The sequence below is a fragment of the Onthophagus taurus genome, chromosome 1 (assembly GCF_036711975.1).
Source record: "Onthophagus taurus isolate NC chromosome 1, IU_Otau_3.0, whole genome shotgun sequence".
NCBI lineage: Eukaryota > Metazoa > Arthropoda > Insecta > Coleoptera > Scarabaeidae > Onthophagus > Onthophagus taurus.
This window is the reverse complement of record NC_091966.1, coordinates 18,107,307-18,129,011: the sequence shown is the minus strand read 5'-3', so window position 1 is coordinate 18,129,011 and position 21,705 is coordinate 18,107,307. Positions and strand designations below refer to the sequence as shown.

The window sequence follows — 21,705 nt, the reverse complement described above, 5'->3', positions numbered from 1 at the left end:
TTTTTTAATTGCGTCCTACGCACATATATGATTGCGATAGCTATATCATTGGATGATTGTGTTTACGTTTGCATGGTTGTATTTTTTTCCCTGTGATGCAGTTCTCTCTTTCTTTGTGGAAGTCTATATGCAGGCATGTTTTGGGTGAAACATAAACATTGGTCTTATTTGTCAATGAATCATATCCATTAGACTAGTAATGCAAGAAGAAAAAAGATTGAGCGATGCCGAATGTAAAACTCTTTCCGGAGATGATTCCGGGTCATGGAGAAAAAGAGGTTTTTCGTCACTCTACGGGTTAGTTTCACCAATTAGTTGGAAAATAGGGAATGTCAATGAATATTGTGAAAAAAGAAATACTGTGATCATGTACAAAAACGCATGGGCAAAGAGAAAAGTGAATTAATCGATAAATTGACAATTTATTATAGGCCAGCAATTAGAAGAAACTCCGATTAAACCGAAAAAATGAGAGAGGCAATATGGGCAACATGAAAAGTGTCCGAGCGGTGCCTACTCGTGGCGTAGCTCTGTAGTTGACAGCGAAATCAAAAACCAATTTTCGAAATATCACCGATGCCACTGGTAATTTTCGAAGAGCTTAAACGTCTATATAATGATCTCAAAATTGAAGCAAAATTGAATTATTAAGTCGCTGTTTGGGTGGATTTACTCAGAACAGTAATGAATGTTTCAACGCAACTAGCGATTATATCTACAAGTTTTTCTAGTGGCAAAAAGATTTTGGACATTTTCTCTGATATTGCTGTGAGACAATTTATCGACGAAATGATCACTGTTATGCACATAATGCAAGCTTTAGGCATCACTATAGGCAGTAACTGTTACCAGTTTTGGATAGAAGCCAATCAATAGCGTATAAAGTTATCAGAACGCTCACTTACTGACTGAGCAAAAGAGGCTCGTTAAAGAATAAAATCTTCAAAACAAGAAGGTATGGTACTGGGATAGCAGATTCATCATTACTAAAAGACTTTCGCTCTAAATCTAAAGATATTCACTATTAAAACTTTAAATGCGTTTTTCTCAAAACAATAATTTTCAAATTGGCTAGTAGCATAACTCAAACAATGTTTAAACGAATGATTTCGTATTTGAACAGAAAATGTAAAATGCCTTTCTCTAGCGAAGTACGTAGGATTTTTTCGATAAATTAAAAATTGTTAAAGTTACTGCCAATTTTGTTTCATTATTTAAGCAAAAATGCAGATCTCAGTCTTAATAATCCTATGAAATTGTTAAAAATCAACATTTTAAAAAATGACTACGTAGTACTTCCGCAGATATTAGTCTTAGGAAAATATTAGGACAAAAATTTATGGCAGTTATACTGCTAGCCATTGGCTACGGTCTCAAATGCAGCATTTCCGTCAACTGCTGAAGAATCCGTCATATTCAACATTTTTTTGTTATCATACACATTTTTTACTGCAGTAAACCTGTATTAATAAGATGAGTAACACCGAAATTTAATTATGTTGTGCAACTCGTTAAAAAATAACAAAAAGAGGGCTCATTTGCAGTCGGTTACAGTGGCGTTACCCCTTAATGTCGATAACGTGTTGTTCGAGTATGCGAAGTTCAGGGATCTGGAGCAGATATCCCTAAGCAGGGATATTTCGAAACATATTTTTTTCGAGAAACAGAAGGAGGAATTTAAAAGAGAGAAACGATCGAATGAGGACAAAATAAGAAGAAGCGGAAAGGGAAATGGATAAGATCTTTAAGAAAAGATAGGAAAGGAAATTGTAATGTGTAAAATTTGTCGCTTTTCTCGTGGTGAGCTAAGTACAAGTGAACGTGTACCCTTTTATCTAGGATGGACGGAACAATGGCTAACTGAGGAGATTTGCAGTTGGCCTGAAGTTATATGGACAAACTGAACAAGTTCTGTTCTAAAATTTTGCGATTCAAGGGAGAATGGGAATTGTTTGAAATCTTTTGTAAGTGAAAAACTTCATGGCAGAAAAACTATTAACAAACCTGTTAATTGTATGCTTTTGGTTACTTTCGTACTTATTATCTTGACTGATTTTCTTTGATTCACTCGTTATTTGAACATCATATATCCAAAAACTTAAGTACCTAGTAAGGTTTATTCATAAGATAGGTGACAGAATCGCAATATCATTAAGTTATTTGAAACTAATAACATAAGGTTTCTCAATCAATTAGGATAGTTCCAACTAATCTGTTGATCGCGGATATAGTGTAGTCATAAAATATTATTCACTCCCTACTTTCACATTATCAAGTTGTGTTTTTTAGCATAATTGTATTTGGAGTCTTCGTCAATCGTTTAATTACACTAGTGTACAAAAAAAATTCATAAAATGTAATTGGACGCCACTGTATTTTCCTTATGTAGTTTGGTTCTCTAAACCCAAAAATCACATTTAAATTTTTTTTCTATGTATACGTTTTGTAGCTATGATTTTTTTTAGGGGTAAGTTGACTATTTGCAGCATATCTCGAGTTACATATAACCGATCTGGTTGTGCTATTCATCAAATTAAAGAGTATTGTATAGCCAATAAATGTTATTTATAATTTTTCCAATCGGTTCGGTAGTTTTAACGCAATGGTCCATAATATGTAAAACAGGGATTTTTTTAAACAAAATGTGAACAAACAAAAAATTCATGCAATATCCGTAGAGGGTCGCAGAAAAATTCTTTTTTACTTTCAACGTAAAGTTTGCTCTTTTTAGAAGACAACACGGTACGCAGGATGAGAATCTATGGAGAAATTACCAAAAATTATGACCTTCTATATGTGAGACCACAGCTTTTTCCTGTACAGGGTAGGCAAATTTGGGTAGAAAATCCGCCTCACACCGGACGCGACGCAATTAGTTAATAATTAGCTTGTAATTAGTGTTAACTGATTATTAATTAGTTTTTCCGACTTATATACAGTTACCGATATTCGATCTCGTCACTTCAAACCAGTTTCTGAAGAAGGTTGCAACATGGCATCCGAAACGTCAAACCTTTTCTTAAAAGACGCACGGTAGAACCCGAAAGTTTCTAGTTTTAGTTCTAATTTTAGTTTCATGCACACCGGCCGTGAAAGCCTTCGTACTTATATTATTAACCTTTATGGGCAGGATATCAACAAACAAATCAAGAAGTTGGATAACTCACGAATTAGACAACGCAAGCTGTTGAGCAGTTTGGCCTTTCTACGATATGCAGAGAGAAGAAAGTAACGCCAACCTTCTTGAAGATGAAGCACCACATCGACTCTGCTGCAGCACGTAGAATTTTGATTAGGACAAAACAAGCACTACTACGAGAAAGAATCCACAAGACCTTCAACGATCTACAAAAAAATAAGTGACAATTTTCCAATTGTATATCCGGAGAAGACTGGGATAAAGTGGACAGACTAACAATGGAGAAGGCTGGTCGCGAATTCCAGAAGACCCGTGACACGCACATCAAGAAGTTTGAATCTCTGGAACGCCGGACACAAAAGAAGAAAAGTAATAAAGAAAGATGAAACCTTTGTGCTCGCCAAATGATTGAACTACGTAATCGCCCTGAAGAAGGTCCCAAAGGAGGAAATGATCTGCGAAGTGGAAGCAGCTGTTCGAGGGATACCCGCACTGAAAGCCGAAGAGATCCAACAAGAAGTTGCGAGAGTACTGAAGTCAGCAAAACCACCGAAATCCAACTTGCAGTTGGTGAATAGAAGGCACTCCGATCTATTAAAAAAACGTCAGAAATCGTCGTGTTACCAGCAGACAAGGGGAATGCCACCGTTGTTATGGACAGGAAAGAATACGACGACAAAATGATGAACCTACTGGACCCAGCCACCTACAGGAAGATTAAGAAGGACCCCACAGACAAAAATCGTAAGAAAAATGAAGGAACTGATAAAATCCACAGGAATTCCAGCAGAACAGCAGAAAGGTTTGTTTATGCAGGCGCCGGTACCACCAAGAATCTACGGACTACCGAAGATTAACAAACCAGACGTCCCCTTCCGCCCTATCGTCAGCGCCATCAACTCCCCAACATACCAGCTGGCCAAACATCTTGCAAAGATTCTGTCTCCCTTTACAGGCAACACGGAATCGTATGTCAGGGATTCTACATATTTTGTGGAATCGGTAAAAGGTGTAAAGCTGGATGCTGGGGATATGTTGGTAAGTTTCGATGTGGAATCCCTTTTTACTAGGGTACCAGTTAAGGATGCTGTAGATGGTCTTCGCCGAAAACTCATTCCGGAGGGTTTACCAGAATACGTGCCAGATCTGGTGAAGTATTGCTTATCGTCGACGTATTTCAGCTGGAAAGGAGAATTTTACGAGCAGTTCGAAGGGGCAGCCATCGCTATCGCCAGTTATAGCTAATTTCTACATGGAATTATTCGAAGAGGACGCTTTGAAGACGAGCCAGTGGAAACCAAAACTATGACTCCGATATGTGGATGACACGTTTGTGATAAAGCAACACGGTCAAAAACAGCTCCAAGAGTTCTTGGATCACTTGAACTCTCAACATCCTATGATTAAGTTCACCATGAAAACAGAAACTGCCAAAAAACTACCTTTCCTAGATGTGTTGGTCACCAGGATGACAAATGGAGATATAGAACTTGGTGTATATCGAAAGAAGACCCATACCAACAGGTTTTACAGGCATGTTCACATCATCATCCCCAACAGAAGAGGTCCGTGATCCGTACATTATTTCAGCGAGCAGTGAGACTATGTAAAGGAGAAGGAGCAACACTTTCTACGAGGCGTGCTGCAGAAGAATGGATACACTTCGAGGGTATCAACCAGGCCATCAAGCAGCGAAAGCAGAAAGAGGACACGGTAAGTACAAAACCACTTGGATTTATCTGTCTTCCCTGTGTTTCATGTGTAACGGAACGAATTGCTAGGCACCTCAAGAAGGACGACATCGTAGTGCGGTACGGCAAAATTCGGAACACAATCCCGATAGCCAAGGACAAACTAACTCCATTAAAAGGAGCGAGAGTCTACCGACTATCGTGTAGTTGTGGGAAGGTTTATGTTGGCCAAACTGGACGCAACGTCGAGTGGCGCATCAGGGAGCATAAGGCTGAAGAAGATCCAGCAGTCGACGGTTAGTTTTTCTGATTTATATACAGTTACCGATTTTTGATCTTGTCACTTCGAACCAGTTTCTGAAGAAGCTTGCAATATGACATCCGAAACGTCAAACCTTTTCTTAAAAGACGCACGGCAAAACCCGAAAGTTTCTAGTGTTAGTTCCAGTTTTAGTTCAAATTTTAGTTTAATTCACACCGGCCGTGAAAGCCTTCGTACTTATAAAAGTACAAACTGTATGTAAAAAATATGACGGAATTTTTGTAGTTCTCTTTTTGCGAGTGAATTTTGGATTGTGATTTTTGATTAAACAAAACTGTTTTTCAATTCAAATATCCAATAAAAATGGTAGCATTCCGTTTAAAATAACGAAGTTATAGGCTACTTCCGGTACACTGGATGTGGCAGCATCTTACAATTTTACCATCCACGTAAAATCTTAGAAACGTGGAAACATTGCGCGGAATTTCATGTACAGGAAAAAGCTCTCACATATAAAAGATCACAATTTTTAGGTAATTTTTCTCCATAGATTCTCATCCTGCGTAACTTGTTGTCTTCTTAAAAGAGCAAACTTTACGCAGAAGGTAAAAAAGATTTTTTCTGTGACTCTTCACGGATATTGAATGAATTTTTGGTTCACATTTTGTCTAAAAAAAGTCCCTTTTTTACATATTATGGACCATTGTTTTAAAACTACCGAACCGACTGGAAATAGTTATTTTTGAAAATCGTTCGAGAATGCAAAAGAATTTCGCTGTCGTGTATCAAACAACATTTTTTCGAAAACTGCGTTTTCTAAAGTTATAAATTAATAAAAAGACCAAATTCTGTATAATGACATTTAGAATTCATTTAATGTTATGTCAAGAACTTAACGTCACATCGATTTAACCTCACCTATTGAACAAATGTACTATTATAAACTTGCATTTAAACGTGAAATGAAATGATAAAACAATTAAATGTTGATTATTTTGTGTTTATAATTCGTTCATAACAATAAATTAACAATTAATAGTATCAAATTCTTTGATTGGCCTAGCTGAACGTAAAAGTCTTTTGCGTCCTGGACGTAAAAGACTTTTCCGTCCTGTTGACAAAAAACTATCGTTTTGACGGTCGCTAAGTACTACGCAAAAGTCAACTTTTAATAGCAGTTTTCGAAAAAAGTATTAATAACATTTATTGGCTATACAATACTCTTTAATTTGATGAATAGCACGACCAGATCGGTCATATCTAACTCCAGATATGCTACAAATAGTTAACTTACTCTTAAAAAAAATTATAGCTCCAAAACGTATCCATAGAAAAAATTTTAAATGTGATTTTTGGGTTTACGGAACCAAACTACATAAGAAAAATACAGTGGCGTCAAATATACATTTTATGAATTTCTTTTTGTAGACTAGTGTTATTATCAATTGTATCTGTGATGTCAATTGCATCTATTTCATAGAAGTCAAGCTGCGTTCCAGAATTGTTTTGTTTCTATTACACTTTTTGGACAAAAACATACCTAATTATTCGAGTGCTACTAAAGTTTGGATGCGAGCGTAATAATTAATAAGTGATTGTAAGGAAAGAATAAGAGATTAAGATCTCGCGCAAGCTATTCTCTCAGTCTTCTTAATAGACGACAATATTTGAAGGATTAAAATAAATAATTGCTCGCAAACTACAATAACATTTCTTGGGATAGTACAGGAGTTTCATCTGTTAAACCACTTTGTCGAAATAAATCTAATGGGAGCAAGATATTTCTATGCATCAGAATAGAAAGTTTATAGTCTAATCAAGAAACGAATAAACGAATTCCTACACATGCAATAAAAATTGGTACATCAAACGATAAAGCTCAGCTAATAGAAGCAATCCGGAGTATGCGTGCATTGTGAATATATCAAACGCTCGCCATATTTCCCTATATTGACGAACCCCATAGAAATTCGTCATTTCAACGATCATATTTTCAAATGGCTCTATGAATAATAGGAAAACGGACAATGTGTCGATATTTGAACAGTGGTAAATGAGCGATTGGCAATGGTCCTCTGGAGTATTGTTTTGTTTTATCTTTCGACAACAACAACACATTCGAATTAAATATAACCACCCTCTTTTTCTTCTTGTTCAACGAAGTCAAAATATTTATTAGGTTGAAATTGAAGTTAATATCCATTATACCAGTTTGTTTAACGTGACAGAAAAAATTTCGAATTTTGTTGTACTTTTACTGGTTTATTTATATTTTTGTTGTCTAACTAGTTTCGGCAAAAAGCCATCATCAGAGACAACTACAAGAATTAACAATTTTTAATTAATAAGTGAAATCTAAATATGTGAATTAACAATAAAAAGTTTTTTTAAAAAATACTTACAAGTCAATGAATTTTACAGGAAATTAACATCGAAAACATAAAGCGGTGAACAAATTAAAATTATTATTGTCACAAAATTTACTTAAAATAAACGTAAAAATTTTTTACAAAATCTTTAAAGATTTAACTCCGCATGGACATCTTTTGTGGCAGATGTTACAAGATGGTCTGAGTTCAGGTTTTTCTTTTTTCTTCTTCGTAAGAGAACAATATACAATGCGCATGTACAAAAATATTTGGTGACGTATTTTAAATTTAAATACAAACTGGAAAATATTCTGAAAACTCATTTAAATCAAACTATCAAGGACTAACATGAAAAGAAATATTCTGTAATTAAATGTAATTATAAATTTTTTTTTTTTTAATTTTATGATTTTTATATAATATTTCATAGTTATGAACTATTATAGTGGGGTTAATAGTTGGAATTTGAAACGGGAACTTTAAAATATAAAAATAGGAAGAGGTGTATAAGGATTGGGGTTCGAAAAAGGAAAAAGGGGGATTGGCCGCTAGGACCCCAAAAAGTGCGAAAAATGCACGCGGACCGGATGCATTAATCCTCTCCATTTTGGGGGAAAGGAATGGTTAAATATTTGTAAAGTGGGATTTTTAAAGAAAGTACCTGATCATTAAGGCATTCTAAATCTGTGTTGTTATTTTATCTATTTCGTATTGTTCTAATAAACTAAGTTTAAAACCTTTGTTCTGTTTATGTAGCAACGTAACACCCTCTTGTATGTCAAGATCATGTCTAAACATTAACATATGTCTACCAAACTTGGAATTATCATTATGTTGGTGTTTTTTAATTCTAGTTTTGATAGATCTACCTGTTTCACCAATGTAAGTAGCACCACAAGTACTGCATTTCAATTTATAAACACCATTTTGATCTAACAAATTGATTTTGGCGTTGAATAGTTTTTTCTGTAAAGTGTTTACGTTTTTATAGGAAATATTAATATCGTATTTACGGAAAATCTTCTGGATATTATAAGCAACATTACCAGGGAAATTAATTGATCTATATATTAAATTATTATTTTGTGTGAGTGGTTGTAAAGTGGTTGAATTTTTAAGTTGATGTTTTATCTGAAGTTTTTTAATTAAAGAATTTATCTGTGGTATTGAGAAACCACTATTACTTGCTATAGATCTAATGATATTAAATTCATTATTTCTATCTTGTTCAGATAGTGGTGTATTGAGACATCTGTGTATATAAGCTCTGAAAGCTGCAGCTTTATGAGAATTATGATGGAAAGAAAAATTAGGAATTACAGTGTCAGTTTGTGTGGGTTTTCTATAAATTTTAAATTCAATTGATTCTCCTTTATTAATAAGAGTTAAATCTAAAAAATTTAGTTGGTTGTCGCAGATCCCATAGGTAAGCCTTCGTTATATTTATAGAATTTATTGTCAAACTGACAAAAATTTTGTTCAGTGCATATTTTCAGTAAATTGTAAACATGTTCTGCATCAGCCTGCTTAATTTTGTTACTTATCATATTTTTTAGAGAGAATCAAGGTTTCGGACACTGGTATATTAGTTAATTTGTTACGTCAAAGGAAAGTAAAGTGAAATTGTTTGGTAATTGTGTGTTTTGAATTATGTTAATTAAATCATATCTATTGTTTATAGTGAAATCTGCTTTAAATTGAATTATGTTTTTGAAAAATTGTATTAAAAATTTTAAATTTTATAAGTACTTGAGTTTATGGAAGAAATAATAGACCTAATTGGGAAGTTAGTTTTGTGTAGTTTGATCAATGAATAAATCAAAGGTGTTTTTGGATTCATTGGTAGAAAATTAAACATAGAAACAGAATGTTCCTTAAGGAAATCTTGTGCTGATTTAACCATTTTTTTAGTTTTAGTGTGAAAACTAGATGTTGGGTTTTTCTTAATTTCAATAAAATTATTTTCATTAAAAAATTGTTTGAATTTCTTCCCAATTAGAAATCTCTTTAGTTTTGGTGTTCTTTTCTTTCCTTTTCAGCAGTTCGATGAGATCATTCCTTAAGCTGCCCTCCCTCGGTACTTGACAATAATTTTAATTAGTTCACCGCTTTATGTTTTCGATATTAATTTCCTGTAAAATTCATTGACTTGTAAGTATTTAAAAAAAAACTTTTTATTGTTAATTCACATATTTAGATTTCACTTATTAATTAAAAATTGTTAATTCCTGTAGTTGTCTCTGATGATGGCTTTTTGCCGAAACTAGTTAGACAACAAAAATATAAATAAACCAGTAAAAGTACAACAAAATTAGAAATTTTTTCTATCACGTCAAAATATTTAATCGATTCGACTGTAAAAAAATATTTGTAATTTATGCAATTGATGATTTATTACCATCAATTAAAGTTGATAATTGTGCCAATTTGACACGATGTCGGGATAAGGGTTAATTTAGTACGATTAGATAGAGTATTGTGATGAGAAAAAGTCATTAATCGGTATGGACTTGGGTGACTTTCGATTACTACCGCGATATTGAAAATTTCATATTTCAAAACACCATCGCTGACGCGTGTTGATTTTGTCGCTTCGAACGATGGATTATTTTCGTAACAAATTTTTTGTGCGACTGCGATATATTCGACAAGAACATTAGTTTGCGTGATGATGTTTATAACTGTTCATAACTCGATGAAAATCGGATCTATACCTTATAATATACCTACTCTCTGAGTTTAAATTCTAAGTATTTTCTGTTGCTGTTTGAACCATTACTTTTAGACAATTTAATTTAGAACTTACTCTGTATAATCCATATAAGAGTAATATTGAAGTTACTATTCCTAACGTTGAAAACCCAAATATTACACCTGTAAATATTGTGGATGCTGAAAAATAAACACATATGCAAATAAATAAATAAATTAACTCATTTATATTTACTTATAGAAGCCATATCAGGATCTAAAAAACTCTCCATTTTAGTAGAAGTTTCATTCCTAAGGAGTAATAATTCTTGATGAAGCACAGAGCATGTCATTGCCGCAAAGATCGTAAAGTACACCTGAAATAAAACAGAAAGGTGTTATTTAACTTTTTCTGATGAGAAACTAAAAAATTTATAGAATTTAAATAGAATTTTCCAAGACACTTATAGTTTTTTTTCGGGCTTATGAGTTGTTGTGGAATTTGTAGAAATTCCCCTGAAAATAACCTTTGATCATTACCCACATGTAATTAGCAAGTACTTTGAGTAACATTCTGGCATTTGCAAGGGAAAGACCTCTGAAGCGGCTGCGGCTAGGGTAGCTGTTTTAGCTGACAAAGTTAATAGTGATGTTCAAAGCACGTCTCGCTATATATGAAAGTCAGTTTAGATTGCTTAGTGGTTATTTTAAGAGTTATTTTCAAAGTGCCGTATAAATTAGTGTCGATTAATTCGAGTTTATTTTATTTGTAAAGAATTTATTTCTGTGTATCAACTTCATGCTTTCATTTATATTTACTTTTATTAATACTGTAATTTCAACACAATTTATTAATATGAAATTAGTACTATTGATTGTATCAGTAACATTCTCTGAAACATAAACCGGTTATTTTTCAGTTGTAATTGCTTCTTTTTGGATATTAATACCCGCAACTAATTTCGAATCGTGGATTATCGTCAACTATTGCGAATTATTTTATTTATTAATTTTGATTAAAATTTTTGTTTGTGTAAGCTTCGTGAAACCCGCAATATTATCTATCCAAAATACACTGAATGGAATGATTTCGTTCTTGAATATACACAAATTTACCCTATATAGAGTTATTCATGCTGGACAGAAAAGGGGGGTTTGGAACGGGGTTGAACTGGAAAGCCGTGGCGATAAACGACACCGACTGCTCTGACCGGCAGCGCGTATACCGATAAAATGCGATATCGCGAGGGGATGCGGCGTCCGGATTAATTAAATTAAAGTGTACCGAGGGACCACGCTTACAGATTAAAGTTGCGTTATTTGGTATATAGTCCACAGCCCTTCGTTTACACTGTACCAACGTTGTGTCGCAGCAGCAGTTCAAATCCTCCGTCCTAGAATCAACGACAAGTGCTTTTAATTGAGGATTTTCAATATGTACTGCCATTCCGATAACAAGGTTTCAACTAAAAATTAATTACAAACGCTGTTTAATTAAACTACGAACAAGAATCAATTTTGATTTTAATTGAATTTTGATTAAAAAAATCTTCTGTATTACGATCACCAGATTTTAAAGAGAATCTTGCTAGGTCTGAAATTCGAATAGAGAAGCCATTCTGATTTAGAATAATATTTAAATAACTTCTGTGACAACTGAATTAGTATTAGCGTCTTTAAAGACTTTAACATAATCACTGGTTAACTCAACTTTCTAATTTTTCAGAGTTGATTCAATATAGGCCGAATCACATTTTATTTGGAGTATTGTAAAATTAACATGTATGCTAACGATTTACAGTTATTTTTTTCATTCCCAGGTATTGATTATCATGGTGCTGAAACTAAAAATAGTGACTTAAATAGAACGTATCGTGTGGCAGTTAACTATCAAGTGAGAGTCAACTCAAGTAAATTCATGTATATGTGTCTCGGTAATGCCAGGGCTAGTAGCAGATCTGTGTTAAATATACAAATGAATGGTGAAATAATCAGTTTAGTTCAGGAATCCAAATGCTTAGGGTTAAGAATAGATAATACCACCCGGCTGTTGATGTGGTGACTTCTAACCGCATACAGAGAGTGCAAAACAGTTACTTGAGGTATATTTATGGTATCAGAAAATTTGATAGAATTACTCATAAGCTGAATGATATAATGGTTGTCAATGAAACAAAGAAGAGATCTTCATAGGTTATGTCTCTTCCATCCAAATTATAATCTCATGTAAGCCCGAATATCTGTATAAAAAAAGTTTAAACCGACAACAAACCCATATGTTACGAGATTAAACAATCTTATATATCCACCAAAACATCGAAAGTCTCTATTTGAAAGAAGCTTCAGCTGTCACTTTTACAAATCTTATAGTAAATTGCCAAACGATATGCAAATTCTGAGCTTATACATATTCAGGAAGCGTTTATGCGGCTGAGGTTTCAGCAGCAAGGGGGGGAATAATCTGATGCTAGGATATTTACCGTTGGCATGTTGGGATTTGTGAAGGCAGTACAAGTTTTTGCTTTAGTTAGTTAAGTACTTTATAATACATTTTATATGTTTTTTTTTTCTTAGATTGTCTTTCTCATGTTTTTTCTGTGCTTACTTTTTAGTTTTTTTTTGCAACCAACTGGGTTAGTATGAACAAACATTGTCTGGAACCCGCCCATTGTGTTCCTTCTTTAATTTATATTATGAAATAGAAATTTTGGCGGTGAGTGTTCATAAAGGTTGTTCTACAAACGTGGATTGTATCTTTACCATTAGGTGGTCTATCATTAGGTAAATCAGAGTATCATCTTGTGTACTTTCTTCATTGTCACTATTTTTCTGGATGTAGGACAAAAACGTATTTGGACTTTAAAACTCTTTTCTTTTATCCTAGTAGTAATAGAACCACAAAGCCTTTCTTTATATTTGAAGCACATTTTGTATATACAGCCAAGGGCGTCGTCAGAGGGGGGCCACTGCCCGCCCCCCAGAGGTAGATTCAAAAAAAAAATTAAAACACAATAAATATACATCTCGAGTACTGAACAACTATCGAATGGGATGCCATATTTTGATCTGGAAACCAAGGAAGTTCAAGAAGTATTCCTCGGATTCGTCAAACTTGATGCTTTGGATGCGAAATGTATTGCAAAAGCAATAGATGAGTTTTCGGCAGAAGAAGATCTTGATCCGGACAAATGTGTTGGTTTAGGATTTGACGGTTGTTCGACGATGTCCGGGAAAGAAGGTGGTGTACAAGCAATCCTACGCAGAAAATATAAAAAAGCTTTGTGCTTTCATCAAAGGAAGGTGCCATCAAAGATATTATTACATTTTTTCAAGAATTAGTTTTGAGACGCAAATTGATACCAAATATTTCCAAGCTTTGCGAAACAAGATGGATCGAGAAACACAAAAATATTAGTGTTTTTAATGCGAATTTTCCTATTATAATGGAGGCCTTTGAAACCTCGTCACGGGAAGAAAATAAGAATAAATAATGCGACTAGAAAAAATACTTATCAGCTCCATGCAGCAGTTTCTAGAGTTTCGTTTATTCTCAGCTTTCTTTTGATAGCCAAATACTCGGCTATGATGGAACCTGTGGAACGTTCTCCAATCCGTAGCTTTGAATGCAGTTAAGGCATCCCAGCACATTAGTCGCCTTTTGGAATTTATAGAAAACCACCGTAACGGTCCAGAAAACGTCACAAATGGAATTATTAGGGACGCTACTATCGTTGCAGAAAAACTTGGACTAGGAGAAGACATGAAGTCCTTGCCCCGTATTGTTGAGAGACAACAACATCAGAACAACCACCCAGCAGCAAGCCCCTCAGAATTCTGGCGGAGGTCTTTAATAACACCATACTTAGACTCGATTATTAATTCTTTTGAAGTTCGCTTTTCTGAAGAAAACACCCGGTCATTTTCCTTATCTAAATTACACCCAGCTCAAATGTTAGACATGTCCCTTGAAGACCTCGTAGAAACTGGTGAAGTCTTTTCCCAATTTTACAATTTATCAAATATCAACAACGAAATCGAACTATGGAAAAAACTATGGCAGGATAAACCTGACTCAAAAGAATTAAGTGTTGTGGATGTCATAAAAGATGCCGACATTTTTTTCCCTGAAACGAGAAAAGCCTTTATAATTTTGGTCACTTTACCCTGCACGACATATACTGTTGAACGATCTTTTAGCAGCTTGAGGACAATAAAACCTGGCTTAGAAGCACTATGGCAGAATGTCATCTCAATGTCTTCCCATGATGAATGTGTATAGGAAGCATATTTTTGAAAATTTTGAGGGTTTTATTGATAATCTGGTTGACCAATTCGCGAAGAAGCCACGAAAATTATATTTTAAATAATTTGGTGTTATTTTTCAATTTTTTTGTCGTGCCCGCCCTGGCCCACTGGCTGGCGACGCCCTTGTATACAGCGTACACCTATTATGAAATTAATGTTTTTGTATTGTATGCAAATTTTTAGTTAAATATTGCTGATTTATTTCTTATAATCCGCCTATGGAAAACGCTGTGTGGAATGAGTAGCCCAGTAGGAAAGTTTGATGGAAAGAACCTACTATTAGTGGAAAACTTAATATGCTCAAAGGACAACGGACTAGCCTCAGAAATGGACGGATCAGAATAAGACTTCAGGTGCTGTCACACGGCCAAGCAGTAAGTTGTTCACAAACGAAGCGCACAGTTGCTGTCGTTTTGATTCGAGTGATCTGACAAGGGAAGTATCAGAACTGTCCCTCACCGATTTTGTTGAAATTTGGTACAGCGATAGTATGGCCAAAAATAAGGTTTACGTATTTTTTTATACGTGCTAATAAAGCCCCTGGGGCGAGTTATAAGGGTTGGAAATCGGGGCAAAATATATATATTCGCTTATAGACTGAAAACGAAAATAGCTATCGAAATGTGGTAAATGTAAACTGATATTCATTTTCAAAGAGCTTTCCATTGATATATCACACATATATCTGAGGGCTTCAGGGGGTAAACTACCCCTAGTTTTTTGGAATATTTTAAAAACTACCCTGTCGATTTGGCGATATTATGTGTCCTTCTAGTACGTTTAAAAATATTAATGACGTGTTTTTTCTCATTTGCCTCTGACCATCCCCTGCAAAATGACGGGGTATGATAGATAACCCCTTTCCTTAAGAATAATGTGATAAACTATTGCACTTTTGAACAATATTTTGAAGAAAACCATAAATTAGTTGTAAATTAAGATTTACGCAATAAAATAAACCCTATACGACATTAAGGAGTGGCTGGGGTTGGTACCCCTAACCACCCCAAAAATTAAATTTTTTTGCGAAAATTTTGTCGATTTTGGTTCAATTTCCTACTATGATTTTTTTATATTTTAGGTAGTACTATTGTAAGAACTTACAAGGGTTAGAAGTTTGGGGTAGAAAATATATTTTCGCTAATAACTTTCATACTCCTACAGGAAAATGTTTTTTATCCTCATTCTATTTAAATAACACAAAAGTTAGGATAATTATATAAATATTTATTAATAATGAGTTAAAAAGCAATTGAAAAAAATGGTTAAGTATCACAAATTGTATTCTACATTGTTAGTTTAGTTTTTTTTTAAATTTATGTTTATTTAATTTATTTTAATCATTGTTTCTATCAGTTGTGTTAAATTTGAGGGTAATAAATACAATGTTCAAAGCAGATAACATATTCGTTTTGGCATCAAAGTCTGGTAAACTGACTTCTGCTCATATGAAAAATTGGCTACAAAATGTCTATTTCCCAAACACCGGACTCAAATCATTACTATTACTGGACTCTTGGAGTGATCACTGCCCTGAAATTATTAGTGAAGTAACTCCATCGGATGTTAAGTTTAAATATTTGTCCCTGGATTCAACAATACAACCCCTGGATGTATTTGGCTTTAGAATATGGAAAAATTTCGTTAGAAATTTTTCTGATCAAATTATTCTCTACCAGTACGATATCAATTTGCATCAGCGAGATAATATTTTAAAATTGCAATCCTTAACGCATAACCAGTTGTCTTCCTCACGATTTATTAATGTTTTTAAATACGCCTGGTTTGCATTTGGATATATAGAGGAGAGACCAGAACAGTTTGAAAATCCCGTGGTGGTTTGCTTTTCCAATGAAAAACCTACGTGCGATATCTGTGATGATATAGCTGTTATAACTTGTGCATGGTGTAAACAATCGTTGTGTTTAAAACATTTTTTCCATGATTTTCATTATTGCCAACAATATATTGAATAAAAAACGTAAAAAAAAGAAATTAAATTAATAACGTAGAATACAATTTGTGATAGTCAACAATTCTTTTGTCAGTTACTTTTTAACTCATTATTAATAAATATTTATATAATTATCCTAACTTTTGTGTTATTTAAATAGAATGAGGATAAAAAACATTTTCCTGTAGGAGTATGAAAGTTATTAGCGAAAATATATTTTCTACCCCAAACTTCTAACCCTTGTAAGTTCTTACAATAGTACTACCTAACATATAAAAAAATCATAGTAGGAAATTGAACCAAAATCGACAAAATTTTCGCAAAAAAATTTAATTTTTGGGGTGGTTAGGGGTACCAACCCCAGCCACTCCTTAATGTCGTATAGGGTTTATTTTACTGCGGAAATCTTAATTTACAACTAATTTATGGTTTTCTTCAAAATATTGTTCAAAAGTGCAACAGTTTATCACATTATTCTTAAGGAAAGGGGTTATCTATCATACTCCGTAATTTTGCAGGGGATGGTCAGAGGCGAATGAGAAAAAACACGTCATTAATATTTTTAAACGTACTATAAGGACACATAATATCGCCAAATCGACAGGGTAGTTTTTAAAATATTCCAAAAAACTAGGGGTAGTTTACCCCCTGAAGCCCTCAGATATATGTGTGATATATCAATGGAAAGCTCTTTGAAGATGAATATCAGTTTACATTTACCACATTTCGATAGCTATTTTCGTTTTCAGCCTATAAGCGAATATATATATTTTGCCCCGATTTCCAACCCTTATAACTCGCCCCAGGGGCTTTATTAGCACGTATAAAAAAATAAGTAAACCTTATTTTTGGCCATACTATCGCTGTACCAAATTTCAACAAAATCGTTGAGGGACAGTTCTGATACTTCCCTTGTGAGATCATATCGCTGAAGTAACGTATGATAGTAATCACTTCCTCTAGGAGGATAATGCCCCAATTCTAGGAAATGTATATATTTAACATATTTCCTCTGCACCCTTTCTATTGCGGAGATGTTATTCTGAGTTGTTGGTGACCAGACAATTGCACAATACTCCAATTTACCTTTCACGAACTTTATAGAGAGTGGACATTGAGCTCAACCTGGCAAACTCGCAGCTGTTTCGAGTGATAAATCCGAGGACTTTCAGGGCATCAGAAGACAGCTTACTTATGTGGCCGCTGAACAGCAGTTTACTGTCGAACCAAACTCCCAGATCCTTACCTTCAGACACACGTTCAAGACTTGTATCATCCAGCCGATAATCATAATGAATAACTTCTCTTTTATATGTATAAATCATGATTTGACAATTTGCATCGTTCAACAACAACCCATTTGGTTGGCACCATGAACACAATTTGGTGAAGTTTTCCTGCGAGTTGGTATAATCATTGTCCGATTCAATTGTTCCGAAAAGATTCAGATCGTCGGCATACATTAATGTTGAAATTTTGAACAAATTTGGAAATTCATTCACAAACAACGTAAACAGTAAAGGTCCTAAACATGAACCCTGCGGCACACCACTCGTGACCATTATTTGCTTCGACCTGATTCCGGACATCTCGACATGTTGCGTTCGATTTGATAGATACGATTTCAGAAGCAACGAAAGACTTAACTCGCAACCAAACTCCTTAATTTTTCGAAACAGAATGTCATGGTCGAGTTGATCGAATGTGCGTGAAAAATCAGTGTAAATAACGTCTGTTTGTAAACGGCAATCTAAGGCTTCGCAAACGTTTTGAGTGTCATATGTAATATGTATACGCAGAAAGGTTCAGAACTGTTCGGAATTATAGAACTCTTGAACCAAACCAAGCCCATTAACTTCGAAGTCGGAAGTCAGTCAACGGGTCGGTTGGAATAGTATTTTTCAACTGCGCACGCATCTGACCGCCAACAAACAGTATAAAGAATCGTTGGAAAACACCTATAATGGTACTACAGAACAACCATTAGGATACTATAACCAGAGAGGAGATATACAACACTGTAACCGAACTGAAAAATAGGAAAAGCCCGGAACCCGGTGGCATACGTGGCGAATTACTTAAATACGGAAGCGAAAACTGCATGCAACAAATAGAGAAACTCTTTAAGAATGTACGATATAATGTCAATACGTACGATATCACAAGAGTGGTAGACATGCATAAAAATTTCGATATGCAAAAAGGGAGATAAGAAGCCAGAAAACTATAAAGGCATTAGACCTTATTGAATACCATGCTAAAATTATTTGTTACTACCTTACATCAATAGTTCCAGGCAATGATAGATATTTCGGACGAACAGCAGGGATTCTGACGGAATAGAAGTACAAGAGACAGCGTACGTGTATTTCGAGGAGTTAACAAAAGCTTTTGACAGAGTCAAATTAAAGGACATACTCGATATACTAAACTTCAGAAAACTACCTTATTGTATAATATGGCTAGTTGAGGATTAAACAAAGACAACAAGACAAACATAAAAGTACACAACCACTGAGGAAATTCCGGTTTCACGGAGTATCCGACAGGGAGATTTACTAAGCCCGTTCCTCTTTAATCTAATTATGGAGAAGATAATAGAACAGATCAAATCTCTGGACGGGTATAAAATCGACGGGAAACGATACGTTTAACATAATCTGCAATGTAGACGATGTACTATGTACTTATAGCAGAGAGCGAACATATTGCAGTTCATATGCAAGCTCCTCTATAAATTTTGCAAAATAATAAAAAATACAGTATGAGGTTTTTCACACAAAAAATCAAAGTGACGTCTAGAGAGTCTCGAAGGTGATGAAACTGGAGGTGGAAGATAAAGTCATAGAACAGGTGATGTCCTTCAACTGTCAGGTATTTAAGCCTTAGAGAAGTATTTTGAAGAAAAAATAGCAAAATAGATAGTAAAGTAAAAATGTACAATGTGCTAGTAAAGTTAGCACGGTAGAGATGAAGTTGCTCAGCTCGATCCCAGGACTTTCTTTACAAGACCGACAAACAAGAGAGAGATGCGGTATACAAGATCAGAAGAATTATCAGCCGTTGAATAATAGGAGAAATCGTAAACTAAGGAGAAGTAGATTTGTTTGGTTATTGTTTAATATTGCATATAAATATTGAAATTTCGGTAATGTTGAATTGAATGTAATTTCATTGAATTTCCTCTTATTGATACTAAAATGTACTGTTAACATATACAGTGTGTTAATTAATTGTCGTACCCAACGTCATCATTGCAAGTATGCAACCAATATCACACTGAATATATCTGAATACGCAAATCGCGTATTGCAATACCAATGTTGTGATATTGGTTGCATAGTTACAATGATGATGTTGCGTCGGGTACGATAATTAATTAACACACTGTATAATATACAGTATGTTGTTACATTATTTTTTTATTAACATTATGTTGTTCAATAAAATTTTGTGTTAGAATTTCTGTGTTAGAAAATAAGGTTTGATGAAGTTTTATGGATCGGCTTTGTTCCTTTGAAAATCAAATCGAGAGAGAGAACAATATAGGATAAGTCCAATAGGGCTATAGACCTGAGTCTTTCTGACCGTCACTTTGAATTTGATTTGGTTTTCGGTCTTTTCAGTTGGGTCTTATTTTTTTAAGCAGTGTGAGCCGTGTGGTGGGACAGTGGGTGAGGGAGAGGGGAGTGATGATGAAAATTTTAAGGACGTTTGTGGGAAAGTTTATTAAGGGATAAGGATTGTAGACGGGAATTTATAGGAGGAATCTTTGTAAGGTCGTATAGGACTTCGTTGGAAGGGTTGAAAAGTGGGTTGTGAGGGTGTCTAATGCGAGTAATGGTTCTCAGGGCTGCTCTCTCTGCTACCTCCAGATGGTATTATGATCCTCTCGGCGCGTCAGTCATGATTAATGAGGCATATTCGATAATAGGTCGGCATATTGCAGTGAGCGGAAGTGTTTGGCGCGGTTTTTGACTTTCATTTTTACTTTAATGGCGTGGGCAGAGAATTGAAGGGTTCTATCCAAGGTAATGCCGAGGTAGTTGCAAGTTGGTGAAGCTGTGATAGGAGAAGATTGAATTACTATTGTGGGAGGTGCAACGCGAGCAGGGAGAAAGGGGATGAAGAATTGGGTTTTGGAAGGATTTATTAGGATACGCCATTTTTAGTACCATTCCTCTACGTTTTGGCGTGCGAAACTGTGAGAATAGCAGTTTTTCACTTCAACCAATGAGGAGCAGTTTGAAAGAAATTTTTTTAGCAGGTTAAGGAGATAAAATGGGATTTTTCAAGATAGGTTAGTTTGTACAGTAGATAGACCTCTGTGCCATACGGAGTCGAATGCCTTCTGAACATCCAGGAACACTGCGGCAGATTGTTGTTTTTTGGTAACGTGCGACTTGGAACTTTGAGACAAGCACTTCCAAGGGATGAGATGTAAATCTACCCTGTTGGAATCCAAATTGATATCCCGGAATGGATCGGCTTTGTTTCTTGAAAATCAAATCGATTTTCTTATAACAAAGTAGGTTAAGTTTTTATTGTTTAACGGTTGGTAGTTGAGCGCGAACAGATGAGTTGTAAAATGTTTATTTAAGTGAAATATACAAACTAATATTGTTTTATAAACAATCAGGCCTTTATTTTATAAAAGATACCCCTATATAGGCAAAATCCTACAATTTAATGACAAAAAATCAATTTTTTAGTAAATAAATTTAGGTTTTAAGAAAGTTACACCTACTTTACACTAACTTTCTTTTCTTAACATTAATATTTCGATTACATGTTCAGGCTTTTATAAGGTTTCTTGAAGTTTGTTAGGTTTCGATGAAGTTTTTTGAGGTAACCTTTAATTTTCCTGTTGCTGCTGAAGTTTTATTAATTGGTTGAAGTAATACAAGTTCTTTTGGATAATCTTGAGGAATTCTTGAAATTTTTGTACTTAACAGTAATCATTAAAACAACCTTGCTTACGTCCCTCAGGTAACTAATATCAATGCTGCATTCGTTGTTTGAGCTATAACTTGTTCTTGGAAGTTCCTGCTGCTCGTAATATTGCCGCCAAAACATTTAAAACCCATTACCTGTTCCATAAGCTTGTGTACTCTCAATTTTCAACGGCGTGATGTGTTCATGTTGAATATTGTTGCAGTTTTTTTTAATCAGTACAGTTGCAAAATCGCAATGGAAGGGGTATCTGTTAATGTACTACAGACTTTATTATATTCTATTGTAAAAATTGGCCCATATTAAATTGTCTATCATCAATCATAATAAGTAGTCACGGC

General features: G+C 34.5%; 1 protein-coding gene across 1 annotated transcript in view; it reads right to left on the bottom strand.

Annotated features, from left to right (window-relative positions):
* The window catches only part of LOC111424650 (uncharacterized), a 112,228-nt gene that overhangs the window by 5,272 nt on the left and 85,251 nt on the right, over positions 1-21,705 (bottom strand). Inside the window, exons 3-4 of the mRNA XM_023058273.2 lie at positions 10,409-10,529; positions 10,268-10,353 (exon numbers count right to left, since the gene is read on the bottom strand). Coding sequence (XP_022914041.1) covers positions 10,268-10,353; positions 10,409-10,529 — 207 coding nt within the window. The remainder of the gene's footprint in view (positions 1-10,267; positions 10,354-10,408; positions 10,530-21,705) is intronic.